Consider the following 22,500-nt stretch of genomic DNA (forward strand, 5'->3'; position numbering starts at 1 on the left):
CACACACACACACACACACACACACACACACACACACACACACACACACACACACACACGCTCTGTGTGTAAAACCACAGAAGCTTTAATCTTAGACTTTAATGATGTTTGACAGTTTCTCACCTTCAGAGATGGTTTTCATGATGTGAAGGAAACACATGAGGAGGCTCCTCGTCTCAGCCTGGTCCAGTTTATCACAGCGAGAGCCGTAGCCAATCAGAGACTGAGGCCGAGCGAACTGTGAGAAGGGGCGGGGCTTAAATGTCAGGTTTGTTCATACGGAAACGTTAACAATCTTTGACCTTAAACTGAGAGAATGATGATAGGTTTGTGTTATGATCATATGTACATATATATATGTATATATATATATGTACATACATGTATGTGTGTATATGTACACATATGTGATAAACACACCTTCTCACATCCATCCATCTTCTCACTGTTCCTGTCACTGTTGGGGTTTGAGTCCACACTGATCAGAGAACCTCGACAGTCCTGGTTTCCCACGGCAACGGCCAAGGATGAGAAAGCTGGAGGAGGAGGAGGGAGGAGGGGGAGGGGGAGGGGTATCATCACTGTCACATGTATTCATTCATTCATTCACTCATTCATGTGAACACAGTTCATTGCAGACATAGATCACACCTGAGCGTTGGTTGTTGTTACCTGTGATGGAGTTCAGCACTTCCTTAGAAAAAGACGCGTCCACAGAGTTACCGTTGCGGGAAACAGTAACCCCGCCTCCGGCCACGCCCCCTCCCACACTGAGGTCATCACGTGATCCCTAAGAGAATTAAATCATTATTATTATTATTATTTATTTTTTCACTTGAATCTCAGGATTTCTCAGTTCAGAGGATTTCAGACAAAACTAATCACACTCAGAAAATACATTTACATGATCATTGAAATCTGTATTTATTTATTTAACAATAACAAAAAGTAAAGTACATTTTAAGTAAATAAGTAGTGCTGTACAAAACACGTTTCCATGACGACTGAGCGGAAAAAAACACACGTGACGTCATGTTTACGCGCCGCGACACCAGAGTCCAGGCACTGTTTAGCAGTTAGCTCCGTTAGCTGCATTAGCTAATTTTGTGCGTTAACGCTGATGCCGCTAAACGCATTAATGTTTGACAGCACTAAATATAAGTAAATTAGTGTTTATTGACCGTACACGACTGAAATAGTGGTATATTAGTAAGTAAATATGACTAAACAAAGTATTTTTTCCTCCTGTTGATTTTCACCTGATCACTGGACGTGAAGTAAATGGGGAAAATGTCCCTGAGGAAGAATCTGGGCATGTTGTCGAGGATCAGACCGTAGAGAGGAAGATACAGAGACGCAATCCTGGCCTGTTTCTCCTGGAAAAACACACAAATCAACACAAATCAACACAAATCACATCACAAACTAACACCTTTGTTGTGAAATAAAGTGAGAAAAAGAATAAAGACGCCACGATCAAAGAAACCTGATCTGAACACATGATCTAACATAATATTCACGACTCAGCAATAAAACAATATTCTTTTCTGCCATTTTCAACAGTCTGTGATCAATAAACTCAGGAATCATCTCAAAAAGATTCTTAATGAAACACAAATGTAACGACTGACGTTTCCTGACAAGAAAAAATGCTGCGGTTTTTCATTCATTCACTTTCTTTTTTCACACTTTTTCCTTTTATTTTCCTCCTGAAAACATTTGGATCATCATCATCATCATCATCATCATCATCATCATCACGACATTGTTAATCTGAGACTGTTTAACATCACAACACTCAGATACACATTCATTCATTCATGCATTCATTCATTCATTATTCATTCATTCATTTTTTCATTCAGTCATTCATGCATTCATTCATTCTTTCATTCTTTCATTCATTCATTAATTCATGCATTCATTCTTTCATTCATTCATTCTTTCATTCATTCATTCATTAATTCTTTCATTAATTCATTCATTCATTCATTCTTTCATTCATTCATTCTTTCATTCTTTCATTCATTCATTCATTCATCCTCACGAATGCTCCACAACGCTAAAATTTCAATCTGTGTGTGTTGTTTCTCTATCCTGGTGAGGACCAAGCCCTGACATTTCACCTACGCTGTGGGGACCGTATTCACTGTGAGGACCAAATGTGGTTCTTCACAGGTACAAACATTTTCATCAACAGAAAACAGTCTGATGAAGTTTTCTTTAAAAAAAAAATCTAAAAATCAAAAAAGTTCCCACGGTGGGTCATGGACCAGCACACCTAGTGGTCACATCTGGTCATGCAGTGTGTATCTTTGTGTTCTTTTGGTGTCTCTCCATAGATGAACACATGTTTGGTTTTACCTTGGTGGCGTAGCGTGAGTCCAGCGAGTGTTTGGCCATCAGCGTCTTCAGCGTGGCTAACGCTAAGTGTCTCAGGTCCTGCTCGTCCTGCAGAGCCAGACCCAGTTCACGGAGCAGCAGACCTGTCAGGAAGTGCTTCCTGCAGAACTCTCCGGTCAGGTTGTACTCGGGCACCGACGCTGAGGAGGAGAACCGGTGAGAACAGGTGAGAACATGGAGAACGTTCACTCAGACCAGGATGTTCAGACGTTTGCTCACAGACGAGGCCACGACACGGAAGAATGAGGGAAGTTATTTACCATGAGTGATTTGTGGCTCTGGAGAAGCATGATCTGACACACACACACACACACACACACACACACACACACACACACACAGTGAGATGAATGCATGACGTCACACATATACCTGAGGTCATGTGACGTCTCACCTGTGATGCGAGCAGAAGGTAAAGGCAGACTCAGAGGAATGTAGTGTTCATGGTTACAAACTTCCCTCAGGAAGTCAAACTTCAGCTCACACAAGACCTGCAAACACAAAACACACATTTATATCATTTTAATGTGATTCATGTTATTACAGCAGTTTAAAGCAGGGAAACGTTCTGTTAAGTCATTTTAATGTGTTTTATTCCACATCACAAGAGAGTTTTAATGATTAAAAACTAATGTCATCTTCTATGTTTTATTTTAGTAAAACCAAACAAAGCAAAGTGACTCCGCCCCTCAGCTGTGAAATCTGACCTAAAATCATCTTTGTTTATTGCAGCTTTTACTTAAAGGCGCCATATGTAAGAATGTGGCCAAAACAGTTACTACATTCAAATTCAAAACACCGAGGTCTTTTAGGTTCCGTTTTCTGACCTAACTGTTCAACCCGTGGTTGCTCGGCAGCAGAGACTCTACTGACTGCAATGACTGGTAGATAGACGGTAGGTGGTGCCACATGACGCCAAAACATGATTTCAAAACATAAACATGATTTACAGTCTGCAAAATATTTGTTTTAATGCAAATATTTAGTCTGTACTGTACAGACAAAATAGATTTATTACATAATTCACCTTTGAAATATATCTTTAAATGCACTTTTATTGGCAAATCACACACTTATCTCTTATGATTTTGTCCATTTTTAATTCTAAAGTTGATTTGAACGTCTTTATTTATGTATTTCTTTGCCTTTGTAAAGTACTTTGACTTTGACAGAACTAAGAAAACAAACATTTGAAAATGGATCATAAAAAGTGAGCGTTATCACGTTCTCTTTTTAAATCATTATTGTCCACTAAGATAGAAATAAAACAACAACATAAAATAATAAAAGTAGATGTAGAGAAAAAAACAACACACAGTTAAAATAAGTTAAGATTTTAAAATAAGTTAAAATATTAGAACAAACCAATAAAAGTGTCACAGAGTTAGATTAGATTAAAACAGCTCTTCACTGCAGCTGTGGGTTAAAAGCTTAGTGGTCACTTTGTGGAGTTAAAATACGGTTAAATACATATATATATATGTGTATATTTATATTTTTAAATACATGTTTAGATGTCAGAGGAACTCTGTAGCGCCTCCCAGAGCTCAAAGGCTCACAGTGACTGTGGAGGAGGTGAGTGTTATCTGTCAGGTCACTACTCCACTTTTTTATCCGTCGTTCTTTCTGGAAAAAGTTGAGACAAACATTTATTTGGAGGTTTGTGGATTATTATGGTCTGTGTTGGAAACTGAAGACTCTAGAGTTTTTAAAGCTGATGATTTAAACCAGGACGTTGAGAGACGTGATGCTCATGTGTTCACCTTGCTGTCGGCCGCCGTGATCATGTTGATGTAGTTACTGATGAGTTTGAAGGTGAAGCCTCGATCCATCAGAGTGAAGCAGCGCTGAAGACACAGTTAAGACATGAGGACACTTTAGAGACATGAGGACAAGAGAGTCGTACACTGTTAAGACAGAGGGAGAATCCAGAGGATTAAAGGTGAATTCCAATTCCTTGCTTAACCCTCAATCTCAAAAATGTTCTCCCTTTAGTCCAAGTTCTGTCCTGATTCTCAGATAAATTAAGTTGAGGTCAAGTTTAAGGGCTGTATCGCCCTCAATATTGAGATTTTCAGAGACCACCCTTGGGAGCAAGGGCTACCCAGAATGCATTGCGTGTTTTCACATAACAAAGATGGCGTCGAAAGCAGCGAAACGAGTGCGATACAAATGAAGTATTTTCTTTGTTAATAGAGATATAAAAATGATCTTAGTTTAGGCCAATATTATGGATTACTGACGTCATTGTTGCCTAACATTTATTTTTATTTTACGATCTTTTGTCAATAGTCGGCCGGTGTGGTTTACTTTTCAATAAGTCGTGGTGTGTGGTAACTGTCAGCTGAATATTTGTATGAGTATCATCTTATAACTAACTGACAACCTAATAACTTGACTGACAAACGGATCAGAATAAATAATCCTGACGTAAATGTCTTCTTCTTCTTCTTCTTCTTTTTTGGAGTTGACAGACTGGACGCAGCTTTGGCGTTATTCTGCCCCCTACAGTCTGAAGACGTATCTGCATTTAAGGGGTGTCCCATTTCTAAGTGACAAAATAACACTCAACACTTGGTTTTGAGGCCAGTTAAGATTAAGGGTTAAGATAGGAATTGGAATTGGCCCAAAGAAACCAAGAAGATTATACATGAAGGAGAACTTTGAAAGAGAATGAGAAGAACTCTGATCTGTGGAGAACATCTTTAAAGAAGAAACGATGATTAATCAAATCCAAATCCTCACTTTGACAAAAGCAGCTACAGCTAGGTTAGCGCTGCGCGTCTCGTCTCCGAGCTCCTTGTTCTTCCAGAAGATGTGTTCAGACACCGTCTCCACCAGCGTCTCCACGCGACTCTGATACGACGACGGGAAACGCTGAGGACGAGGAAGCTGTGGAGATAAACGTTAGCGTTAGAGGCTGAGTCTCTGCTCAGATTAGATCAGATTAACTCAGATTATCCACCTTCAGCTTGTCCGTGTCCACCTGATGTTGAGCCATGGATTTAACGATCAGCTCCAAGAAAAACCAGGAGAACTGAAAGAGAAACAAAGGTCAGCGTCCATCTTTAAAAACATGTTCTTCAGTTGATGATCAGAGTCAGTGACCGACCTTCAGGACGTTCCTGACCGCAGTCTGCTCGTTACTCTTCAGGTCAAAGGTCATGCCCTTGGTCAGCTCCTCGTGGACCGTTCTGAAGCCGTGAGCCTCAGATTTAAACACAAACTACACACACACACACACACACACACACAGAGGGGGAGGAGTCACAGTTTGTTTAAATGTATGCATTCTATGCATTCTAACATATGTAAGAATGTGGCCAAAAACAGTTACTACATTCAAATTCAAAACACAGAGGTCTTTTAGGTTTGGTTTTTTGACGTAACTGGTTCAACCCGTGGTTGCTCGGCAGCTTAGACTCTACTGACTGCAATGATTAGTAGACGGCGGTAGGTGGCGCCACATGACAAGAATATGTGAATAAAACAGAACTAAATGAGCTTTGATTTCATTGATTATATTTGACTGCACTATTTTAAATTCACCTCACACTGTGAACACACACACACACACACACACACACACACACACAGACAGAGGCACGCACGCACACGCACACACACACACACACACACACAGACAGACGCACGCACACACACACACACACGCGCACAAACACACACACACACATACGCACAGACACACACACACATTCATGTGTGTAGACGTCATGTGATCTGTTACCATGGTAACGATGTTTCAGCTCAGTCTCTGAGACAAAATCTGAGCTTTTTGTGTGTGTGTGTGTGCGTGTCTGTGTGTGTGTGTGTGTGTGTGTGTGTGTGTGTCTGTGTGTGTGTGTGTGTGTGTGTGTGTGTGTGGCTCGTCGCTCTGACCTCATAAATTCACTTCTGCTTCTTTAGACATTTGTTTTTTTGTCTGTTTTTGTCAACACTTTATTTGTCTTTTTTCTCTTTACTTGGACCTTTTTTTGTTTTATTCTCTTGTTTCTTTTGAGTTTTATTTATTTATTTAATGTGTTAATTATTTCCTTGTGTATTTTTCATCTGTGTTTAATTTACATCTCTTTTCTATCTGTTCTACTTTCTTTTTATTTACTCTGTGCTGGGTTTTCTTTTTCTTTTTTAACCAACAGACTTTAGTTTGGTTTATGATCAGTTATCTCAGATCCTGCTCTTCATCACCTGCTCGTCATCACCTGACGTCTCCTCAGCTGAAGCTCTTTGTCTTTAATGAAGCATCAGAGTATAAATCTGCTCTGAGACTCATGTTCTGTTTCACTGTGTTTGTGTCTGAGCTTCAGTCTGGTTTGTTTTCAGGGGAAACGTCAAGTTCATGATCAGATGATGTTCTTTTAATCCTGACTTTTGGATAAATGTAACCTTTAAAAACAGAGGGTTGATGTTTATGTGATGTTTATGTGATGAGGACAGTTGTTCTAACTCCACCATGAAGAAGCTTCTGTTTTCATAGATGTGGTTTATTTGAACGTTTGTTCACGTGACCATGTTTTCAATAAATTCTCTTATAAATGGGCAAATCTTCAATGATGATTCAAATCCATCAAAACGTCTTGGATTTGAATGACGTGTGATGTGTTTAATGTCAGACGTTAGTTAAACACAGATGAACATGAACTCTACCTTAATGTAAGAGTGAAGATAATGATCCAGGTTTTCTTCATGACACTTTGAAACGATATGAACCAGAACTCTGGAAACACAAAGAATCAGAATCATAAATAACAAGAGCTGAAAACATCTGTCAAAGTCAGGATAATGTCAGGATAATGTCACGTCATCTTCAAAACAAAAGGATCCATCACATGACAGAGAGCGCAGATCCACCTCCTACCTGGTGGTGGCAGTAGTGACCTCGTCATCGTCATTCTGAGTCAGAACCTTGAACAGCTGGTTGAAGAGAACTGGCAGGAAACGGATGATGACTGGGATTCTGTCCATGTTGAGGAGACCCTGGAGGAGGAGGAAGAGGAGGAGGAGGAGGAGGAGGAGGAGGAGGAGGAGGAGGAAGAGGAGGAAGAAGAGGAGGAGGAGGAGGAGGAGGAGGAGGAGGAGGAGGAGGAGGGAGAAATAATAATAAAAAAATATAAATGAGAGAAGTCAGAAAACAAAGTGTGTGTCAGTCGCAGTAAAGACAGTTGCGTCTCTGACCTTCAGGCAGTTGATGAAGTTGCAGCTAGGGGGCGCTGAGAGGTCCAGCTCTCTCCTCTGACACTGCTGGAAGAATCTGTTCAGGTGAAGATCCTGGAACAGAAGAAGAGAAGAACAGAAAAACAGAAGAGTGAATGAAAACTCAATAAAACAGGTTTATTTAAATCAGTCTCACTATATTTACATTAAGACAATATTTATATTTAACTTTAAGTTTCAGGTTCTTCAACAACTGGAACAATCCTCACATCAGACGACGACGTGAAAACATGAAGAAACTTTATTTGACTGATGTTCAGACTGGTGATGTGTTCAAGGTCCAGCATGTTCTGGGTTATTAGAGTTATTTTACTGACTTTAAACTCTTTTAACTAATTAAACAGTTTTGTTATAAAACGAGGAGATGAAATAAAGACGTGAAGAAGCAGCAGATGTTCTGACCTGAGTGTAAACTGTAGAGACAACGTTTGTTGAAACTTTAAAAACGCTTTTTCCTCCATCGACCCATTTCACGTCTGCTGCGTTCTGTAAGAAAAGAACATCTTTGACATTTTCCTCATCTTTAACAGACTCAGCAGAAGGTGAATGTGCTGAGTCGCTCTCACCTTAGAGCTGTTGGCGTCTCTGATGCTCAAGTATCCAGGAGGAAGGTTTGAGGAGACGGGAACGCTGAAGTCCTGAGACGACAGACGTCCGTCTCTGAGCAGATGAAGCCAAGAGAAGCCGACTGACACAAGACACAAGTGAGGACGTGATGAAGAACAACAACGTTTGTGAAGAACCATCACGACCAGAGTATACGTGTAACACATGTAACACCACTGTGTCTCCAGCAGGGGGAGTTTTTAACGTAAAGACACGTTAAACATAAAGTGTTTGAGTTTGACGTCAAACGTGAGTCACATGATCACTGAAGAAGAACCTGAGACTGTGATGAGTTCAGGTGACGTTTATTTGAAAGAACAGAGGAAACGTCACTAAACCTCAGTCTGACTTTAGCTCACGTCGTAAAGATCAGTTCTGAGACGATTCATCGTCACATGAACTCTGGAAAAACCTCATCTATAGTTTGGTTGAACAGCAGAATCTGAATGAGTCAACAATGAAAGTAGCTCAGTTTGTACAAGAGCTGAAACTAACCATTATTTTGGTAATCGATTAATCTGACGATTATTTTCTCGTTTGGTTCAGAAAATGTTAAAAAACGTTGATCAGTGTTTGTCAAACCTGGAGATGATGATGTTCTTGAACGTCTATATCAAAATGATTCAGTTTTAATGATTTCTTTGTTTTTGTGGAGCAAAGAAACAAAGAAAATATTCACATTAAGAAGCTTAAATTATAAGAAATCTTGTTTTAATCATGAAAAAAAGCTTCAAACCGATTATCGATGATCAAAATAGTTGACGATTAATTTAGTAATCGATTAATAATTGTTTCATCTCTAGTTTGTACAATAACTAAAAACCGACATCAGCTCCATGTTTATAATAAATAATATTTCATCACTAAAGACAGAGGATTATGAATCACCTCAGATATAATCGAGTTTCCTTAAAGATTTGACGAACTGTTAATGGAGTCTAAATATGAAGGAGTCTAAATATGAAGGAGTCTAAATATGAAGGTGTCTAAATATGAAGGTGTCTCACCTGGAGACTAAATATGAAGGTGTCTCACCTGGAGACTAAATATGAAGGTGTCTCACCTGGAGACTAAATTTGAAGGTGTCTCACCTGGAGACTAAATATGAAGGTGTCTCACCTGGAGACTAAATATGAAAGTGTCTCACCTGGAGACTAAATATGAAAGTGTCTCACCTGGAGACTAAATATGAAGGTGTCTCACCTGGAGACTAAATATGAAGGTGTCTCACCTGGAGACTAAATATGAAGGTGTCTCACCTGGAGACTAAATATGAAGGTGTCTCACCTGGAGACTAAATATGAAGGTGTCTCACCTGGAGACTAAATATGAAGATGTCTCACCTGGAGACTAAATATGAAGATGTCTCACCTGGCGTCTCCAGAGCTTCTTTCCTCTTTGCGTTGGTCTTTGTGTTGATGTCACAGGTCACGTGATAAAAGGAGAAAAGAAGATGGTGTTTTTCATGAAGCTGAGTGGGAAGTTCGATCTTCACCTGAGGACAAAACAATGATGGACCTTTGGTTAGAACATTGGTTCTGAAGGAGAGTCCACGTCCAGGTGTGAGGAACGTTCTCCACTTCAATGATCACTCTTTATTATCACTGTCCTCAAACTCAAGTGTTAGTCGTCATTTCTTTGAAAATCAGAAGAAAGTGAGAAGAAAAAGCTGAAACTTTGATGATCTGAACTCACCTCATCGTAGAAGTCCGGGTTCTGAGAGTGATAGAGAACCGTGGAACAGGCTGCTGTGGTGAAGACTGGACCTCCTGGTTTACCGTAGATGGTCTACACAAATACACATGGTTAATATATTTCATGCACAGCTGAGAACATTCATTCAAAGTTCTACCTTCAAAGGTTTGGCGTCTTCTTCGTCTGAGCTGCGGAACTCCACGTAGACGGCCAGATTCCGAGCCTGTGAACGAGCGTGAAAAACACGGACGGTTAGTGAACGCAACGCGGAGGATGATCCTGGACGGCGTGTTGTTAACGTGTTTTTGATCAGAGTGAACCTTAGCAAAGCTCTTCTGGCCGTCGTATTTCAGGTGTTTGGGGTAAACGTAGAGGTGGTTGGTGTAGACGCGGTGAGGCTGCGTGAACCTGCACGAGTCCTGCACAAACTCCTCCACCTCCACCGTGGCCTGGTGTTTGCTGAGGTCTTCAAAGGGCTTCACCGGGACGTATGAGGACGTCACGCAGTCTGCAGATCGGAGAGGGGGAGGAGCTTCACACACAGCTGTTTACTTCTTATTAACTGCTAACTAGAGTTAGCATTCACACGTTAGCATCGTCACAGACTTCAACACTAACCCACTTACAAATCGTGTGCTTTTATTGCCGTGTCTAAATGGGAGTTAAAGGCGCCATATGTAAGAATGTGGCCAAAAACAGTTACTACATTCAAATTCAAAACACCGAGGTCTTTTAGGTTTGGTTTTCTGACGTAACTGACACGTTAATGTGATTAATGTTATTACAGCAGTTTAAAGCAGGGAAACGTTCTGTCAAGTCATTTTAATGTGTTTTATTCCACATCACAAGAGAGTTTTAATGATTAAAAAACGTCCTGTAAACACACATTACATTAATGTCTTCTTCTATGTTTTATTTTAGTAAAACCAAACAAAGCAAAGTGACTCCGCCCCTCAGCTGTGAAATCTGACCTAAAATCCTCTTGGTTTATTGCAGCTTTTATTTAAAGGTGCCATATGTAAGAATGTGGCCAAAAACAGTTACTACATTCAAATTCAAAACACCGAGGTCTTTTAGTTTTCGTTTTCTTACGTAACTGGCAACCCGTGGTTGCTCGGCAGCTGAGACTCTACTGACTGCAATGATTGGTAAATGGCGGTAGGTGGCGCCACATGACGCCAAAACATAAACATGATTTACAGTCTGCAAAATATTTTTTTAATGCACATATTTAGTCTGTACTGTTGTTGTTGGTGAGTTCAGTTTGTTATATGAACATTATTCCTGAGTCTCTGTGACATATTAGGAGGATTTTATCATTTATTACATAATGCACCTTTAAAGACAGGAAAATGTTGAAGATATCGTAACGATGTCCATACTGGTGAACCACCAGGGGGCAGTATAAGGGTCATGTTCTGTGGCTAAAGAGCACACTCACTTGGATGCTCCATAGGAACATAGTCCATGGTGACGTCCAGACTCCCAGGGATGGTCTGTAGTTTACTGCTCTTCTCTGCTCTGCTCACACAAACAAACAAGAAGCTGAAGCTAAAATCTCATGTGTTTCCAGACGATGGATGAGCAGAATGTTTGTTTTTGTTATGATGTCAGTAAATGTACATGAGTGAGGTTTTACCTCCTGAACTCTGACACCAGTCTGATCAGATCATCTGTGCAGATCTTATTACTCTCTTGTTTGAACAGAGGAGAGAATCGAGACTCTCGGTCCAAAGCACCGTGGTTGTCTTTAAACACCGACCTGGAACAGACAGAAAAGACCAGGAGTCAGAAGATAAACATGATGAAGATGATGATGAAGATGATTTTAGAGTTGTATAAATGCTGCGTTCACTGACCGCACAGACCAGGCAAACGGCATACGGTACTTTCCCAGTTTACTGCAGAACTGTTTGTTGGATCTTAAAATCTTCTGAACGATCTGAACAAAGAAAACAAACGTCGGTGAGAAACCGCACATCACAGGACGGCTCACTATTTGGCAGTCAGTGTGCTAATGGATGATTAGAACAGCTCATTATTTGTCCCTCAGCTTTTTTTGTGTGTGAATGTTTAAAACAGCTTATTATTTGACAATCTGTCTGTTGATGGGTTTATAGAGAGCTCACTATTTGGCAGTCGGTTTCTTCGTGGATATAGAGAAGAGCTCATTATTTGGCAGTAGATGTAGTGAAACAGCTCGTGAATTCTTGGTGAATTTATAGAATAGAATCACTCGGTTAAACACAGTTAATCTGATTCACTGATTCATTTATGGAAATATTTTTTTGAATTCCATTTTTGAGGCCTTTCCTTTGCTCTGATCTTCCATCGCATCAATCCTGGTGAAAATGTACATATTTGGTGAAATACGGTGAAGGTTTGGTGAAAAAGCGTGGAAAATTGGAAGTGGGAGGGGCTAAAGCGTGACGCAAAAAAGTGCTAGTAGGTCATCTCCTGTCGGGTTAAACGTACGTGAACCAAACTTGGTCCAAATGTTCATTAGGTTGAGCTGTAAATAAAAGTCAATGACAAGTGTCCTGTGAATCCTACAGGAGGCCGCCATTTTGGATTGAACGTGAAAATGGAGGCGTTTTTGGTGAATTTGCACCGATGCTACAAAATCCATCTCGTTATCATTGAAACACTTCTGACTTTCTTTGCTCCATAAAACAAAGAAATCATGAAACTGAATCATTTTCAGGTTTGAGAAACACTTTTTTGGACCAAACAATCAACAAATTCATCAAATATGAAAATATCTTAAGTTTCAGCCCTGATTGTAAAAGCAGAAAAATCTGTAACTGTGGACAAAGATGTGAGAAGATCAAGTGTGTAAATAAAGTCTTACTTTGCTGGAATCAGTGTTCTTGATGTAAGGCTCAGCTCCACAGGTGATATTACCCATAAGCACCTTCTCCACTCTGGCCACCATCACGATGTCTGTGTGAGGGTTAGTCAGCGAGAAGATGGCCTGAAGACACCAGGACAAACACAGTGAGACAAAGAACGTCTTCATCATGTCTCAGTGAGGACAGAACTGGTTTGAACATGTTTGAACAGGTTTGAACAGGTTTAAACAAATTTGAAGAGATTTGAACGGGTTTAAACGGGTTGATTTGAACAGGTTTGAACAGGTTTAAACAGATTTGAACAGGTTTAAACAGGTTTGAACAGGTTTAAACAGGTTTGAACATATTTGAACAGGTTTAAACCGGTTTGAACAGATATTAACTGATTTGAACAGGTTTAAACAGGTTTAAACATATTTGAACAGGTTTAAACCGGTTTGAACAGATTTTAACTGATTTGAACAGGTTTAAACTGGTTTGAACAGGTTTGAACAGGTTTAAACTAATTTGAAGAGATTTGAACGGGTTTAAACGTGTTTTGATTTGAACAGGTTAAACAGATTTGAACAGGTTAAACAGATTTGAACAGGTTTAAACCGGTTTGAACAGATTTGAACTGATTTGAACAGGTTTAAACTGGTTTGAACATGTTTGTACCAGTTTAAACAGGTTTGAACAGATTTGAACAGGTTTAAACAGATTTGAACAGGTTTGAACAGGTTCTTACCTGCTGAGGGAAACAGAGCCATGAGTCCAGATCTGAGCTCAGATCAGACGAGTCTCCTGGTTTCTTCTCGTCAGAGGAGCTCAGGCCGTTCTCCTGACCTCCTGGTCCATTTCCTGGTCCAGGTCCTGGTCCTGGACCAGGAAATGGACCAGGACCAGGTCCCAGGCTGCCCGTGCTGTTACTGCAGCCTCCGACCATCTGACGAACTTCCTCCTGGTTCAGGTCCACGTGGAAATCTGCCGACACCTTCCGTCCTTCACGTACGTCGAACAGAGCCAGAGAAACGAAGAAGGGTTCGATCTGAGGAGAAGATTCAGATGTTTGAACTTTTCATGCCTCAAAAAACATGGATGGTGATGATATTACACAGCATTTCAAAATAAAAGCACTCGTCTCATGAAAAAAAGAAAACCATGAACCTGTAATTCAAACAGTAGACAAGCGTATATATCATTTGTGCATATATATGTTATAAAGTGTATATATATATATATATATATAGTGTATATAGAGGTATAATAGTGCGCTCACATTAGTCACAGGTCCAGTCTCACTCTCACTGATGCAGCTCTGCAGCAGAAGATTTAAAGATCGACACGTGATCATGAATCTTCTGCCCAGTTTTTCCTCAAACGGACGAACTGTTGTGTTTTCACTGGACGGATGTTCACTGCGTGGACTTCTCAGAACCTGAGGTCGATGAGAGCAGAACAGTAAATATTCTGATCAAGTCTCAGTGTAAGTGAACCAGGTTTGAGAATGAACTCTTGTTTGTCAGTGTTGTTACCGGAGTGTCGGGGTCCAGGGAGAACAGGTTCAGTCGCTCTTCTCTTCTGGCCGAGCGAATTCCTTCGTCTGTTTCTGAAATATACTGAAAACAGAAGAAAAAACACCAGGTCACATTTATGTCGACCAGTAGGTGGCGCAATGACTGGCTTTAGCCCCGAAAAAGAAGGTGAAAAAGAATGGAGAGCCACTGAGTGATTTCACTGCTAACGCATTAAAGACTGGTAGAGGGCGGAGTCTGTGTGTGTGGGCGGAGCATGTGTGGGCGGAGCCTGCTCAGTGGCTAGTGGGAACACGAAATGTGAAAATGTCTTTGTTTTGTTTTAACATTAATTCCTGCAAAACTTGGTCGGATTATAATGTTTGCAGCTCCAGACGTGAACATAAAGTTTGGTGAGAGTTCATTGATCTCATGAAAGAGGAAGTGATCAGTCATCAGTCTGTGCGACCAGGTTATTAACAATCAATATATTAGTCAGAAATAAGTAAAGAATAAAAGGATTTGTTTCTGGTCACATTTACATCACAGTTTGAGGACAAAAGACACAATAAACACATTATTTTTTACGATATCGCAGGAACTCCTTGACAATTCATTTAGAAAACTTTAAACTAATTCATCAAAATGTTTCAGAGGTCTGTTGTGAAACTGGCTCATTAGCGCCACCTTTGGTCAAGAAGAGTGTTTAGATAAAGAGATCAGACCTTTGCCAGCTCTGGGTTGATCCCGTTCTCCGTCGTCTCTTCGTTTTCCTCCAAACATCCGTCGCTCAGCGACAGATCGAAGACGTCTGACGACAAACGACAACAACATGTGAAACGTGAGTCCTTGTGTTTCCACGGTTACTGAGGATAATGAGGCAGAAACACGACCTTCATGTTCGTCCTAAAGGCCGATCGTTAACGTCGACTCAGACCTGATTTACAGACCACAGAGACATGACATCATCGCTGCTGAGGCCGCATTCCAAACCTCTGTGAGCTCAGCTCTCAAATCCTCTTTACAAGAATTGAAGAGTTTGTGTCAGAGAAACTGAAGCTGCACAAAGTCTCTGTCCGGACCGACAGGAAGTTAAGACAATAAAAGCTTTTTTAATTCTTCTGTCTCTGATTTATCCACCAAATATTTCTCTGTGACTTTGAAGTAGAATCTAACGTCAGTTCCAGGACTCATAAACATCATAAACATCATAAACATCATAAAAATCATAAACATCATGAACATCATAAACATCATAAACATCATGAACATCATAAACATCATAAAAATCATAAACATCATGAACATCATAAACATCATAAACATCATAAACATCATAAACATCATAAAAATCATAAACATCATGAACATCATAAACATCATGAACATCATAAACATCATAAACATCACATAAATGTGTGACTCTCACCCTGTCGATGGTCCGTCAGGTCCAGACTCTTGCGGTCCGGTGCCGCTCCGTCATGAGGGCTGATCTGAAGGATCCGGGTCAAAGTACTGATCCACTCCTCCATGTCCTGCTCGCTCTCTGCAGCCAGGACGAAGTACGTCACCTCGTTCATCTTCAGCTCGAAGGCGTGTTTCCTCAGACGGTTGTTCTGCACGACCGTGAACGGGTGAAACCACAGCGATGAACAGGTGAAACCACGGCGATGAACGGGTGAAACCACAGCGATGACACAGTGAATCCAGGGAACAAAACAAATAAAAAACATATTTATTTCATCGATTCAAACAAATGATTTTCTGAATTAATCTCAGGAAATGTATTGATTTTATTTCCCTCTGTTTGTCCAAAAGAATCTGAATAAATATATGAATGAATGAATAATGAATGAATGAAACTGCTGCTTTTATTTCAGTGGATTCAAAAAAGGAAATAAACATAATAGAAATAATAGAAATTGAACACGTATAAACATAGAATCACTGAATCTGAAACTATTTTACTGTAAAGTCTTTGTTTTAAATTGACTTTTATTTTCTATTCTATTTTAATTCCAATGATTTTACTGAAATGTTTGATTTCAAATGTATTTTCACTGTGAGGATGAACGGAGACATGAAACTGAATAAATCTCAGTTCTGAGGAATATAAACGTATTATTATGCACACGAATAAAGGAAGACACACATTACTACATTAATGCAGTAGTAACAGTAGTAGTAACAGTAGTAGTAACAGTAGTATTAGTACACACTGACCTGAACTACACCAGTGCACGAGTCGAGGAAGATGCAGCCTTTAGGTTCTTTAGAAATCTTCTCGTCTTTGTAGAAGTTCATGATGTAGGAATTATCTGTTAACTGTGTGAGCTGGAAATATCTGCGCTTAAAAGACTGGACACACACACACACACACACACACACACACACACACACACACACACACACACACACACACAGGACGTAAACAGGAGTTAAACAGGAAGTGAGGATGAAGACAGAAAAGTGAACCATAATAAAAGTCCTCACCCGAACAGTGATGCTGTTGTTGACCGTGCTGTTGAAGTTTCCTTTGTAAAGCCAACCACACCTGAACACACCCATCCCTCCTGCTCCTCCTCCTGCTCCTCCTCCTGCTCCTCCTCCTGCTCCTCCTCCTCCTCCTCCTTTAGATGAGGACAGAGACGTGGTGTCCTGGAAAACATCATCAGTTTATTGACTTTAGAAACACAAAGTATATTTGAAAGTCTTTCAAAGCTGTGATAAACTCATTTAAACACTCAGGACGTGACCTCTGACTCCTGACCTCTGACCTCTAACCCCTGACCTCTGACCTCTGACCCCTGACCTCTGACCTCTGACCTCTGCTGTGACATCACTGACCTCATCTTTGTCCACGTCCTCGTGGTCGATCTCAAAGGAATGAGACGGAAGTTTCTCTGCTTTGTACATTTTCCTGAGGAGAAAAAAATTTGGATTTTATCATGAAATATGATACAATAATGTGTGTGTGTGTGTGTGTGTGTGTGTGTGTGTGTGTGTGCGTGTGGTTGTGTGTGTGTGTGTGTGTTCTTGTACTTGCAGCATACTGAGGACCAGTGAGGGGTTTTTAACCAACAAAGTGAGGACATTTTGTCCAATAAAGAGACAATAAATCACTTTTCTTAATGTCATGTAAACGCCTTAGTCCGACTAAAATGGAGCTAGTCTTAGTCAGACTAATATTTTTTACTCTAGGGCTCCACCTGCACACATGTTATGGTACTGCACCCAGTAGTTCTTTATAGATGTCATTCATGAAGTAGATATTTGTAATTGTGTTGATTTATAAAGTGGAAATGCTGGTCCTCACTTGTGTGTGTGTGTGTGTGTGTGTGTGTGTGTGTGTGTGTGTGTGTGTGTGTGTGTGTGTGTGTGTGTGTGTGTGTGTAGACAGTGTGTCTGCAGAGTGAAGATAAAAGTCACTCAGTCATAAACACAGGAAATAAAACATGTCTTAAAGGGAAAACGCTCAGAAACAAAGTGACTAAAACACACAATTAAGTGTGTGATGATCATTTAGTTCATGTTTGATTGTAAAAGTGTGTCTTGTGTTTCTATGATTTGTGTAAATGAACAAATATTCATACATTAGTGTAAAGATAATCTACTAAATAATAATAACAACATGTGTGAGAGTAATAGTTACATTCGTCACCTTAGGGACAAAAATGTACCCATTGAAACTCATTATAACCTGATTTCTCTTTATCTTTAGAACATAAACTCATATTTATTCTGTTATTAACTTTCTCTCTGAGGTTTTTTTACTTCTCAACATCTCAGTGACTCATTTTCCTCTGACGTTAATCTCATGTCTGTAATAATCCAGCAGGTGACAGGTAACGGTGAATGGAGATTATGAAATAAATAAATGTTTTTATCAAAACTGATGTTTAAATGTATAAAAAAAAAATATTGTTTAATAACCATTAAACTTTTTTTGCACTTCAGGTGCTGAGAGTGCAGTTATTTTTCAACGTAATCCTCGGAAAACAAAAGTGTTTGCTCTTAAAGTCGGTGAAGATAAACTTCAGAATATAATCTGTTAATCTCTGGAGGGAAGTGAGATAAACTTGTACTTTGGTTGTTTAGTCGACATCTTTGTAAACTAAGAGCATGAGTTTGAGACTGTGATTGTTCCTGAGTTCATTCCTCAGCTCATGTGAACACACCATAAAAACAGAGCGGTGGACACTCTGGGGACATTCCTGTGGTCCAGCAGACGTCCAGCAGGGGGACGTCCAAAAACCTCTGCTCTGATGGACATTTACAACTTTACCTTTAACTTGTAGATTTTATGGACTGAAGTATGAAGACGTTTGTATCATCAGCAAAACTCTGAACGTCTGCAGGTCATTTTGAGGCAGATTAGATTAGATTAGAGCAGAATGTGGATGAATTACCTGGGCAGCAGACGATAATCTCCAGCATATTCGTCGTACTTGAACTGGACCACGTTCAGCTCAGAGTTGTAATATTTACAGGCCTGAAGAAGAAGAAGAAGAAGAAGAAGAAGAAGAAGAAGAAGAAGAAGAAGATTTAAAACATAAATGTGCTGAAACAAAGAGGAAAAACCTCCAGTTCTCCTGAGGCAGAATCACTGATGTGAACATGATTTAAATGATAAAAGGGAAGTGGATTAATGATTCTGCCCCAGAGACACACACACACACACACACACACACACACACACACACACACACACACACACACACACACACACACACACACACACACACACACACACACACACACACACGTGTTTGTCGTTAGCGTCATGGTAACAGCACGACCAGAGGAAGTCCTGGATTAGAAACGGTCTAAACTGACGTTTACACTCAAACCACAGCAGTTTGAGTTCAGACGCTGCAGTTTGTGATAATCCCTGAGGATTAAGAGGAGCTGGTGTCTCTCACCTGGTCCTCTTAATCCCTGAGGATTAACCTGGTGTCTCTCACCTGGTCCTCTTAATCCCTGAGGATTAACCTGGTGTCTCTCACCTGGTCCTCTTAATCCCTGAGGATTAACCATGGTGTCTCTCACCTGGTCCTCTTAATCCCTGAGGATTAACCATGGTGTCTCTCACCTGTCTGACCAGCAGACACTCAGACTGCAGCTCTGTTCCTTCAGGGACAGTTGACCTGAGAGTTCTTCTGTCCTGAGGAACCGTGGACACCTGCAGAGACGTGAAGACATGGAAACATATGCTTATGTAGCAGGTTTAATCCTCAGTATTATGGTCTGTCCTGCCCACACACACACCCACTCAACACCATACACAGTCACTATGTTGAGTTTAATCAGACTAAGGTCATAGTCTGACTAAGACAGACAATTTACAGAGTCTGAGATGGACGTGAGATCGTGTTCGTCGACTCTAGTCTGACTAAGAGTTCACATGCAGCAGTAATCAGATTATGAGTCACATGGTCCAGGTCTGTTAGTCTGACTAAGACTAGCTCCATTTTGAGTCGGACTAAGTGATTTATTGTCTTAGTCTGACTAAAATCAGACTTTTGACATGAACGTAAACACAGTGATTGAGATATCAGACAGATGAACACCACACACATGCATTATTATTATTATTATTATTATTATTATTATTATTATTAATAATAATAATGATAATTATTAATAATATGCATTATTATTATTCATGTTCAGATTTAATCATTGAATAAAACGACCTGTGTCATTAATATTAAACTGTAATAAAGAGGAAACAATGTATTCATTTGTCTCTAGCTCCGCCCACCATCAACAACCGTCCAATCACAGAGCAGAGTGAATTGCTAATCCAGCTAATCTGCAGAATAAAGTGTTAATAGTAATTTTAAAAAGTCTTACAGAGAAATCGTGATCAGGGAAGAGGAGGAGGTCTCTGAGAGGGTCGTCCTTCACATCATCCCACAGTTCAGAGATTACACACTCATAATCCAGAGGATCGATCACTTTAGGCTTCTCCTGCTGCACACACACACACACACACACACACACACACACACACACACACACAGATTAGAGATTTGTTAGTTTAAATATGCTCTGGGATTAACATCAACATCTTCACATTTTCTGTAAATGTTCATTGGAAACAGAGAAGGAAGATCGATAATCTGATGATATTTAAAAATCTGTCAGTGAAGGATAATCTGACCAAAATGACACTTCCTGTGTTTGGTGATGACATCATGACGATCTAAAAGTGTCACAGGAAGTGAAGTGAGATTAACTGTGACACGCCCCAAACAACTCACATCTCTTTATTTAATCTGAGTTCTGTGTCAGTGAAGCTTCATCAGTAATCTGAGGATTAGTCAAGTCTGAATTCTGACTTTAATCTCAGGAGAGTCATTGTAAAATTCAGATTTTTTTCTTACCCTGAATTCTCAGACAGCATTAAAGTCATCAGATTTTAATCTCAGATTTGTCAGAATTCATGAATACAGATTAAAGTCAGATCTCAGAATTCAATTTTGATAAATTTTAAGTCAAAATGATGGGATTATTAAACTCATAATTCTTGACCTCAGATTAAAGTCACGTCCTGAGATTAAATGAACAGACTTTTGTTTCTCTTCACTATAATCTGAGAATTCTGTCTTTGTTTATGTTGTTTCCCAGAGATAATCTGAACATGATGATGATGATGATGATGATGATGACGTGTTTCTAACTATGTAACTAGTGAATGAATGAATGAATCACTCGTTCACACGTTAAATAAAAACCTTCAGTCTTTCATTTTCACATTTTACACGACGTGAAGAGAAGAAACAAAACCAGAGAGAGACGTCAGCGGGTCAGAGAGGAAGTCACATATATATATATATATATATATATATATATACATACATATATACATACATATATATATACATATATATTAGATAATGGATGGATGGATGGATATATACATACATATGTGTGTGTCACAGAGAGAGGACGACAGACATGTGAGCAAAAATGAAAGTAATCTATATAAAGTAAGAATTCACACACGCACACACACACACACACACACACACACACACACACACACACACACACACACACACACACACACACACACACACACACACACAAATACCTACAATACTCAGACGGCTGTAATCCGATCTCACTCGTTTGCTCTTCATCTTCTTCCTGAAGGTGATTTTACTCCTGAAGCTCATGACCACGTTACTGCGTCTCACACACACACTCACTGACACTAACACACACACACACACTCACTAACACTAATAACTAACACTCACTCAATAACACACACACACACTGAGAGGACAGGAGGCAGCGTCGTGTGTGTGTGTCTGTGAGAAGCAGAACTGATTCTGTGTGTGTGTGTCTGCACACGTGTGTGTAGAGAGGAAGTTGATTGTTTGATGTCTGACACGCACACACACACACACACACACACACACACACACACACACACACACACACACACACACACACGCACACACAGAAAATCCCCGGCGAGTGTGAAACTGAAGATCAGTTTGATCATTTTAACATAAAGTCAGTCATTAATCCTTTAGATCATATCAATATTATCTGTCATTTATTATCTTCACTATTTATGACATGAGAAGAAGACTTTGTTTATTTGTCTTTGAGTTTGAGAATTCAGAAAACCTAGACCTGAAGTTCCAATTAACTCTGTTTTTTAGTGTGTATCTGCGTCATTACCTTGTTTATGAAGCCCTGAAGGTTCTAAACAAACAGTTCAGCCACTGCTGAGAACGCTGTGTTTTATTGTAATCTCAGGCTCAGAGAGATCTCTGAAAAAACCGGTCCGGTTACGTAAACAGCGGTTCTCCTGAACAGCAGATCCTCCTGCTCCGGGCACTAGTCCGGGCACATCCGGTTGCGTACATTGAACCACAGAAGAAGAATAACGTCCGTTGTGGAGGTGTTTCACGAGCGACAGTGTCCTCTGACTCTGGGTCTGACTCTGGGTCAAAGGTCGTCAAAGGGACTGAGGCGGGGAGTCGTGAAGAAGCTATTTTTAAACACTGTTAAAACAATGTTTTGATAATGAGGAGCAGTGCATCCACCGTTCCAGAGGGGGGAGCTGTGCTTCTGAGAGCTTGTGTGCTAATTATGTCACTTCCAGGTACTGGCCAATCACAACACAGTCTGTCTTCTGTTAGAGATTTTTGTCTGAAATATCACGGCTGAGGAGAGCGTCAGTAAGGAGAGAT

General features: G+C 40.1%; 1 protein-coding gene across 1 annotated transcript in view; it reads right to left on the reverse strand.

The window, feature by feature from the left end:
* The window catches only part of dock10 (dedicator of cytokinesis 10), a gene marked incomplete at its 5' end in the record, with an annotated part of 41,389 nt that overhangs the window by 16,582 nt on the left and 2,307 nt on the right, over positions 1 to 22,500 (reverse strand). The window contains 36 exons of the mRNA XM_083886464.1: positions 124 to 238; positions 421 to 536; positions 673 to 790; positions 1,260 to 1,376; positions 2,365 to 2,543; positions 2,664 to 2,696; positions 2,798 to 2,894; positions 4,167 to 4,250; positions 5,149 to 5,295; positions 5,369 to 5,440; positions 5,516 to 5,629; positions 7,072 to 7,141; positions 7,283 to 7,401; positions 7,600 to 7,692; positions 8,041 to 8,124; positions 8,205 to 8,326; positions 9,616 to 9,739; positions 9,940 to 10,032; positions 10,097 to 10,162; positions 10,260 to 10,447; positions 11,381 to 11,460; positions 11,579 to 11,701; positions 11,799 to 11,881; positions 12,791 to 12,913; positions 13,519 to 13,619; positions 13,701 to 13,818; positions 14,050 to 14,208; positions 14,306 to 14,389; positions 15,010 to 15,095; positions 15,714 to 15,900; positions 16,508 to 16,642; positions 16,778 to 16,942; positions 17,132 to 17,204; positions 18,694 to 18,776; positions 19,377 to 19,466; positions 20,141 to 20,260. Of these exons, the coding sequence (XP_083742590.1) occupies positions 124 to 238; positions 421 to 536; positions 673 to 790; positions 1,260 to 1,376; positions 2,365 to 2,543; positions 2,664 to 2,696; positions 2,798 to 2,894; positions 4,167 to 4,250; positions 5,149 to 5,295; positions 5,369 to 5,440; positions 5,516 to 5,629; positions 7,072 to 7,141; positions 7,283 to 7,401; positions 7,600 to 7,692; positions 8,041 to 8,124; positions 8,205 to 8,326; positions 9,616 to 9,739; positions 9,940 to 10,032; positions 10,097 to 10,162; positions 10,260 to 10,447; positions 11,381 to 11,460; positions 11,579 to 11,701; positions 11,799 to 11,881; positions 12,791 to 12,913; positions 13,519 to 13,619; positions 13,701 to 13,818; positions 14,050 to 14,208; positions 14,306 to 14,389; positions 15,010 to 15,095; positions 15,714 to 15,900; positions 16,508 to 16,642; positions 16,778 to 16,942; positions 17,132 to 17,204; positions 18,694 to 18,776; positions 19,377 to 19,466; positions 20,141 to 20,260 (3,961 nt within the window). The remainder of the gene's footprint in view (positions 1 to 123; positions 239 to 420; positions 537 to 672; positions 791 to 1,259; positions 1,377 to 2,364; positions 2,544 to 2,663; positions 2,697 to 2,797; positions 2,895 to 4,166; positions 4,251 to 5,148; positions 5,296 to 5,368; positions 5,441 to 5,515; positions 5,630 to 7,071; positions 7,142 to 7,282; positions 7,402 to 7,599; positions 7,693 to 8,040; positions 8,125 to 8,204; positions 8,327 to 9,615; positions 9,740 to 9,939; positions 10,033 to 10,096; positions 10,163 to 10,259; positions 10,448 to 11,380; positions 11,461 to 11,578; positions 11,702 to 11,798; positions 11,882 to 12,790; positions 12,914 to 13,518; positions 13,620 to 13,700; positions 13,819 to 14,049; positions 14,209 to 14,305; positions 14,390 to 15,009; positions 15,096 to 15,713; positions 15,901 to 16,507; positions 16,643 to 16,777; positions 16,943 to 17,131; positions 17,205 to 18,693; positions 18,777 to 19,376; positions 19,467 to 20,140; positions 20,261 to 22,500) is intronic.

This window comes from Microchirus variegatus, assembly GCF_963457635.1.
Source record: "Microchirus variegatus genome assembly, chromosome: 3".
Lineage (NCBI taxonomy): Eukaryota > Metazoa > Chordata > Actinopteri > Pleuronectiformes > Soleidae > Microchirus > Microchirus variegatus.